This window comes from Pterocles gutturalis, unplaced genomic scaffold, assembly GCF_000699245.1.
Source record: "Pterocles gutturalis isolate BGI_N339 unplaced genomic scaffold, ASM69924v1 scaffold4728, whole genome shotgun sequence".
Lineage (NCBI taxonomy): Eukaryota > Metazoa > Chordata > Aves > Pterocliformes > Pteroclidae > Pterocles > Pterocles gutturalis.
The window spans coordinates 1-8,661 of NW_010120229.1; the positions used below are offsets into that span (position 1 = coordinate 1).

The 8,661-nt window shown below is 45.9% G+C and overlaps 1 protein-coding gene across 1 annotated transcript; it reads left to right on the plus strand.

The window, feature by feature from the left end:
- Positions 1 to 81: 81 nt before the first annotated feature.
- On the plus strand, positions 82 to 4,516 carry TOE1 (target of EGR1, member 1 (nuclear); the record flags this gene model as incomplete). Its single annotated transcript, XM_010076809.1, is given in 5 exon segments — positions 82 to 240; positions 576 to 744; positions 747 to 828; positions 2,306 to 2,459; positions 3,580 to 4,516. Coding segments are annotated over 5 exon segments (1,359 nt in total), but the record flags the coding sequence as incomplete, so codon positions are not given.
- Between the last annotated feature and the right edge of the window lie 4,145 nt (positions 4,517 to 8,661).

An 8,661-nucleotide genomic window follows, 5' to 3' on the forward strand; every position in this document is an offset into this window, starting at 1 on the left:
CCGGGCTGGCCCCGGGCTGTTCGGCAGCTCCCCGTGACGGGTGTCCCCGCGTCGCTTTGCGCGCTCTCCTCTCCCCCGCAGTCGGAGAACACGTACCTCTGCCAGATCTACAACCTGACGCTGCTCTGCATGGAGGATTACATCGTGGAACCCCAGTCCGTGCAGTTCCTGGTGCAGCATGGCTTTGACTTCAACAAGCAGTACTCCCGGGGGATCCCATACCACAAGGGCAATGATAAGGTACAGAACAGTTCCTCTTCAGACACTTCAGCTTGCTCTGCTCCAGGCTTCTGGGGAGGGGGCTGGCTTCCCCCAGGCTTGGCCTCTCCTTCACACAGCTGTGCAGGGAAGATGGGCTCCCGCTGGGGTCCTGAGCGCAGCATTACCCCCCTCACCTCCCTGCTGTTTTATACCCAGGCTGTCACTTGCTGCAGTTACTTTTCCAAATATTTGGGCCTCTGTTCAGAGCACGTCATAGCTGCAGACAGTATTCTGCTACAGCAGGCTCTGAGGACTTCCCGAGGTGATGGGAAGTCAAGGCACTGAGGCTCACTGACTAATCCTTCTTCTTGCAGGGCAATGAGAACCAGAGCCAGAGCGTTCGGACTTTTTTTCTGGAGCTTATACGAGCAAAAAAGCCTCTTATTCTCCATAATGGCCTGATTGATCTGGTTTTCCTGTACCAGTGCTTCTACGCTCACCTCCCAGACAACCTCGGCACCTTCACCGCTGACCTCTCGGAAATACAGGAATATATGACACCAAATATGCTTCAGAGTTTGAGACTCGCTTTGTAGCGTCCTACCTGGAGTATGCATACAAGAAGTGGTGAGCAGCGCTCTGGTATTTAAAGCTTATGGGAGGAAAGGCAAAGGGAGTAGTTAGTGTTTTGTTTGTTTTGGTTTTTTCCAGGCAAAGGGGTTGGGTCTGTGTGTTACCCCAATGAGTGAAGAAATGTACTTTTCAGGTGACTCTGCCCCGTGCTCTTCCCATTTCTAGGATAGGTGCCAAGTTCGTAACGGAGTATTTTGTAATACACATTACCTGTTCAGTGGGCAGCTGCTGAAAGGGGATTTTAGTCTTCCGCTGGCAGCGGTTTTGACCACAGAGTGACCTGATCTAACTGAAAGATAATTGATTTGCTGCAAGGCCCTGGTCCAGCGGTGCCATGGGGCCTCAGGAGGAACACAAACAGAAGAGACCCTTAACGCTCAGCTAGAGAGCAAGTGCAAACCCGGCTGTGCCTGCAGGCTCTGCTGGTTATAGCTCAGCTGTGGGAGGGATGATGCAGTTAAAGGGTGAGTGTTCCCTGCACCTCCTGACGCTGACCAGCCATGTCACACGTCCTGCACGTGACACTCGTGTGCGGCCAGCTATACTTCCCATCGCTATCTTTCCAAGCAAAGGTTGTGCTTGTGTTCCAGGGCATCCTGTCTTGGGTTCCTGCCCTCATCTCTTTGTGGATATTTTCCAGGCAGACATGTCAGAAGCAGAGATGTCTGTCCGCTTCATGTGTCAGTCTGGCCCCTGGTTCTGCACTCCCCATACAATCTAAACAAGCTCCTGGCAGTGATACAGCCCCTTGCATCTCTACTAAACTGAAGTCACGCTCTGTACAGAGGAGAAACAGTATTTTTAGTGACTGTTTTATATCAGGAAATGCCATTTTGACAGGTCTGAAAACATTCAGGATGGCTGTTCTCAAACATGAGAATATTTTGTTTTGACAAGATAAAAATACTTTTTAAAGTGACCTCTTAAATGTTTTAACCCACAATTCTGGTTACATGGAGCCTTCCAGAGGTTTTGGGCCTTTTAGCCAGCCCTTGGGACAAAACAGTTCTTTTCTCATGAGATGGAAAAGGTTTCCTTGTTGTCTGCATTGCCCAGGTTCAACCTGTCTGGGCGGTGGCTGCTGGACGTTCTACATGATACCTCATTTTGGGACATTTTTTCTTTGTCCATTAACATTGTGAAGACTAACACAAGTCATAGTGCGCTTAATATTTAAAATCAAACTATGTGTCCCCTTCTCCCATAGCTTCGCCAGAGACACTGTTGTCCCTGCCTGTATGTTGGCATAACAGAGAAACCAACCTTCCAACCTTTGAATCAGCACAGAAGCAACTACTTACCAAAGCTGTTCTCTTGGGGCTGTGTTTCTCTCCAGCAGGCTGTTGAGCGCTCAAGAGCAGGAAACTAGTGGAGTAGAGACTTGGTAGAGTACCGCATGTTTGCACCAGCTCCATGCTGTGGTACCTTCAGTGAGTTAACTGCAGTAACTGTGTACTCTCCTTTGTTCCAGCAAGCGAGAGAACTGCAAGCTGAAGGAATCCAGTGGCCAGCAGCTCACTATTGAGTTCTGCAACTACCCTGCCAACATGTCCCGTTACATCGACTTTCGCCACTGCTCTCTGGAAGAAGAAAGCCCCAACGTAGGAGAGGGAAATAAGGTGCCTGTTTGTGAGAAATTTTCGGTAAGTAACATGAATCCTTGCCTCCTTCCTGGCTTCACAGAAAGAGCCACATGTTGCCAGAGCAGGAGGTGGTAGGAAAGCACCTGGCAACTGCCCCTTCCTTGCTTCACAGTACAAGGAAGATTTTCAGGCTTCAGGTGGCATCATGACAGAAAGAGCAATAATAGCCTGCTCTGTTTGGAGGCAGTGAATTCCAGAAGCTACATTAGACATGAAGGTTCATAAAGAGATTATAGAGCCCTAAATAGTGGGATGCTATGAGTCACAGTAGCTATTACTGTCTTGAGAGGGCTGTAAGTTCTAAATTAGTTTGGCTTGTTCTCCAAGCAAGAAATGCTGCCTCTTTCCTCTCCCATATCTTGATGAGATGTAAAAAATATTACCTGTCTACAGCTGCTGGTACCATAGCAGCGTGATCCACAGCATCTCGAGTCCTGGTGCTGCTACTGCAGTAAACAAAGAGCTCATCTGATCAGACCAAAACTGGTTTCAGATGCTTTCGGGAGAAAAGGAGCTCTTCCAGATGTTGCACGTTACTGTCGGAGAACAACATAGGTTGGGGAAACCTCTAGAAGTTTCTCATCCAACCACCAACTTGATATTACTCAGAGCCTTGTTTGGTGCATTTGGAAAATTTCTAAGGACAGAGATTGCAAAACCCCTCCAGGGCCCTGTTCTGGTGCTTTACCACTACTGTGAAAAATGCTTTCCTGTACACCTAGTCAGTATTTCCCCTGACTGTTACCAGTTCACCTTTCCCTATGCTGCCCTCAGAAGAGCATCTTCCCTCTAACCTCTGCTTCAGGTAGCTGCGGACAGCAACTAGATATCCACATCCCCTTAGCCTCGTCTTCTCCAGGTGGAACAAACCCACCTTCCCTGGCCTCTCCTTGTGTGTTCCATCTTGGTAGCTCCCGGCTGCACTCGCTGCAGTTTGTCAATGCCTTTCTTGTGTGTTGTGGGGCTGTAACAGGACACAGTGCTCCTCGTGCAGCCTCACAAGCCCTCAGTAGAGGGGAATAATTATCTCTTCTCCATTTTACTGTGATAAGCTGCTCTGACCAGGAGGCTGGTGTCTACAGATTTCTCTCTTTCTCCCTAGGCCTATGGCTGGTGTCCAAAAGGGGTGAAGTGTCCACAGTCTCATAACATTGATCTCATAATTGATGAGGATGACAAGTTTTGTGAGGAGAAGCGGAAGAAACGGAAGCACAAATGGAAACGTCGGAAGAACACAGAAGAGCCTGCAAAGGCATTTGAACAGGAGAACTCAGGAAAAGAAATGGAGCTAGCTCAGAATGGGGAGGAGGAACCGCCACGAAAACAGAGCTGCTATGAGCCTGCAGCTGCTGCAGAGCTGGCAGAGATCACACCCAACACTGAGGGCAGGCCACTGGAGGAGAACTCCATGGACATGGAACCAGAGGTCAGTTCAGACACCAGCACACAACGGGAAGAAGATCTGGGGAGCACTGAAGGAACTGCTGCCCAGGTGGCAGCTGCTGCAAGCCCTTCTGCTAAGGGAAATGCCTCTGACAGTGACCAAGTAGAAGGGAAGTCCAAGGTTCCTGCTGGGTTGGACTCCATCAACCACCCAGACATCCCCAAGACTGAAGCAGAATGTGCTGCAGAAAAGGAAACCCATGGTCCGCCTTCACAGGGGGGCACACACCGAGCTGGCTTTGATGCGTTCATGACTGGATATATCATGGCTTATGTCTGGATGCTAAAGAAAGGGAAAAACACAGACACTGGCACAGGGCCCTGGTTGCCAGACTGCCACAATAAACTGTATCTCAGTGGGAAATCAGTGCCACTTCAAATAGTGAAGAGCTTGTTTTCTAAATCTTCCAAAGCTCACAGCCAGAAGATGAAGCTGGCCTGGGCCAGTGGATAGAGCCAGAGACTCCTCACTGAACTGGGCTTTTTTTTCTCTCAAGTTTTGAAGTTCTTTATCCTATCAAGAACTAGAAGGGGAGCAAGTTTCTTGCTCTTGTTTTTGCTTTAACTTCTGACCGATTAAATTGCTCTCAATTGGAGTTCCCCCTGTTGTTCCTTAGCAGCATGGCAGGCTGTGAAGGTGGGGGGGGAGGCTGGAGAAGAGGGAGAAAAAGTGCACATCTCCAACTGCACCCAGGGCTGCAAGGTTCAAGTTTACTGCTCTGCATGGAGCTTGGGTTTTGAAAAACCAGCCTAGGGTTGCCTTTCTGGAAAGACCATATGCTAGCTTGGGTTTCACTTCTCGCAGAAGAGGCAGAGGGTAATCCCTTTTTATCACAAGGAGACAGAGGCCAGAGCTTCCCACTCAAACTCACAGCATGTTAGAGCCCCAACCTCCTCCTAGATCTTGCCTTTATCCTTACTGCACCTACAGCCTTACTGCATGCTGCCACTTAACCTGGTGGTTGAGGGTGGGATAGACCTTTTCCAAAGGACCATGTGGTAAAGGTCAAAGTCTTACCTACAAAAACATATCAGAAAGCTCCAAGCTGTTGACTTATACATCTAACTTGATAGAAAATGCTATAAACAGTCACTGGAGGAAGATTTGATGCTTCTGCGAGACACTAGATGAAAGCAGGCTAGCTCTCCAGGCAAAGCATACTTTTTTTATGAATTTAGTCAAGCTGGTACAGCCACTCACTACATCTCACAATTATTTCCTGTCTTTCTAAGGAAGTTAAGAAGGAAAAAAGTGTCTTGTGCTGTTTGCTGTTTTTTTTTTTTAAGAGATATTGACCATAGTTGGTTTAGAACATGCACCTGGGAGAGTTATTCCCACTTCATATTTGTACTTTACCTTAGTCCTGGTTACAACATACATAGATGAGACCTTTGCTCCTACAGGAGAGAGGGGAAGGAGAGTTTCTCCTCCAAAATGGTCCACATGATTCTAGTGCAGGGTAACTGCATGCAGAACCAAGCCACAGCAGGCCTTCAAACTTCTTCTAAGTAAGGGGAGATGCAGTAGAACTTAAAGCCAGATGTGGTCCTTTTAAACTGGACTGCTTCCTACGCTACTGAAGGTATTCTCTAGGGCTAGAACAGAGTAGCCACAGCGGCAAACTCCGTGCAGGCTGAGTGCTATCAAAAGCTATCTTGTCTTGTAGGTCACAAGTTATTGCCTACTCTTCAGAGCACTATAAGGCAGAGCAGAAAAAGTCCTTGAGTCTCATGGATTTAATAGTGTAACACTTTAGTAAGATGCAGGAGAGAAATAACACTGAATAAGGATGACAATTCACCCTGTTTATAGTTCAGCACCCAGTAATAGTGAATACGATCTCAAGCCAGGTATTAATGTCATCCATAGCTTAAGTAAGCATTCGAGCCAGCTTTTTTAACCTAGAGTTGCCCCCTTAATCACAAGACTCAGGCCTTGATTTTATTTTTATTCTGAAAGCAAGTTGGGAAAGTTTACAAAACCTGACCAAGAAAAAATTATGAAAATATTTAACTGGATTCATCTTTGGTTACTTCTTATTGCAGTTCCAATAAAACATACACCATTTCTATAGTTCAAAAAAAGTCAGAAGGTCAATCAACATAAAAACAAGACGTGCTTTCTTTACATATTCATAAATATCCACAATATTAGAAAAGTTGTTTTGCAAAGATTTTTTTTTCCGGCAGTGTTAACTTACTATTATACACAGGCTACAAACTTCTTCCTAAGCCTTTAATTACAAGTTGAGCTATTTACAGACTGCAAAATATTAAGACTTAAAACTCCTTCATAAATACGAAAATAGATCATCTCGCAAAGATCTTTATACTTAATCAAATATCTGGCTGCCCCTCCTCCCCCAAAAAAAAGGTTGTTTTGCATAGAAATGTAGTGACATGCAATATAAACAATAGCATTAAGTGCAAACAGGAATTATTCAAGTGTCTTTAGTTGTACCGGCAAAAAATACCAGTGTTCTGTTACACATAATACATCAATGCCTCTCCAACAAGTGTAAGTCTACTACAGCCCCTTGTCTGCACTGCTTTTGAAGGGCAGCAATTCACATGCATTCTCTTAGTTGCATTTTATCAACCTGCAACCTCAACGAAAATAGCTTATAACAGACATTTACATGAATTCAACATCAATTTAAAGTAAATTTAAAACATCTTTGATCTCTTCAGGGAACCTAGCAATGTGTAGAAAGTGTTTTAAAAGAGCAAGAACTGCTCCCGTAAGAAAGTCAAAAATCATTATAAAATCCAATCACAATAAAACTTTGTCACATCACTATAAAACAAGGAGTTTGCTGACCACATGTTTGTGTTCATGTTCATCAGTAGCTCTCAGAAAATGGCCCCCAGTAGAAAAGCACCCTCAGGTGGGCAGAAAACCTGGGAGTAGTAACTAGGTGCAACCTAGATTCAGTTTTACACAACCAAAGGGATGAGACGTAGTGAGTGCCAACGGCATCTAGACCCGGTTTTAGCAAGCATTTAGCTATTTTTAAGGGCCTTTTACTCCAGTTTTATACACATGCCTCTTTTCCCATGCAGACCACGAACCCAGGAAAGGCCTGAGCTGCTGTTCCTTGGTGATTCCGACATCTCCACCTCAGCACAAAGAGCTGGAAAAGCTGATAGATGTGCCCTGTGCATGTCAGCAGGCTGTGCTTAGAGTGGACATTTAAGAAAATAACATTTTAGCCACGCTGCTTTGTAAGAGGGCTACTCAGAGCAGGGATACATTTTAAGAGACAGTGGTGTAGGAAAACAGGTGAGGTCACCGCAATGGGTGCCACAGAGGTACCCCGAGCCTGACTGCACAGGCTTTGCAGGGAGTGTCACAGAGGGCAACAGGCTCCATGATGAGGTGTCAGCACTGACAACCAGGGCTAATGCCAGCCACAGAGCAGCCAGAGGCATGCGTGTGCTCTCCAGTGGGGCTGCAGGCAGCTGTAGGATGCTGGACAGCCTCCTCGCAGCCTGGGGATCTCCAGAAGTAAACTTCTTATTATTGCTTGTTTGCCTGAAGTCAAACCCCTAAATGCATCTTGTGACAACAGAAGCTGGTGCTGATATTTTGCCTCCCGAAAGATTACAATTGTATAAAAAATTAAAAGATTATTTAAAAAAAAAAAAAAGCAGGCACCAGGCAAGCAACTATCTGGCAACTGAGTTCTGCTCACTGCTTCCCTGTTCTCAGAGGAAATTACGCACACAGAGCACCAGCCATAGGCTGCTCTGCACTCTGCAGACACCAGACCTGCAGCCAGGATACACAAGACAGACTACTCTGCTCATCAGCACCTTCAAGAGGCAGAGGTGTGGGCCAAAGAGGTGATATTGGTAAGGACAGGCATTTTGTCTTTCAAACTGCTAACAGCTGCCTCATCTGGCAGGGACTGTGCTAAGTAACTTGGAGACACTGAGTTTCTAATTTAATTCTTCTCAGCCACTGCAAAGGGGTAATTGCTGCTCACGTTAACACATATTTCACAAGAGAAAGTCATAACTCAGAGAATAGTTACCTACAGCTCTGGAAAGGTAAGCATCTCAGCCAAGAAAGAACTAAGGCTTTCTCCTCCATCCTTTCTTTGAGACAGGAAAAGAGTAGGAATAGTCCTGCTGCCATCAGAGACTAGCTTACATTTTCCATCCTGAGAGAGAGACTGTAAGAAGCTACCTGGCTGAAATTGTGGACTCCACTGCATCACCATCTGCTCAGCAGGCATGCAATGCATACCTCAGTTAGGAATGATAATATAGGTTAAATTTTTTTCTTTTAAATTAAAAAATTGTATGTTCGTGGGATAGCAACAGTGGAAAAGGGCAGAATGTTGCACAAGCATGAACACAGAACAAGCTTTCCTTTAAATCACATCGCAGAGCAGGGATCTCTGATGCTGGTTCCAGCAAGCAGCATTAAAGCTGACATTGCTGCTTCTGTCACATGTGCCTGCTGGTGGAGAGAAGAAAAAAGAAAAGGAAAAAGAAAAATGTCATCCTCTTCAGTGACAAGATAAGCCAATGAAGACAACAGCTTCTTTCAGTAGAAGAAAAAAAAAAAGTTCATTTGGGACAAGCTAATTTTCTTCAGCCTTCAAAGCCTTTCTGTGAGTCTACTGTCTATCCTCCTCCAAGGGCACTTGTGTGGCTGCAACACTGCTGGCAGCTTACCCTGGGCAGGGGATTCCTGTCCTCTGTCAAACAGTCTGGTTTTAAATAAGGAGCC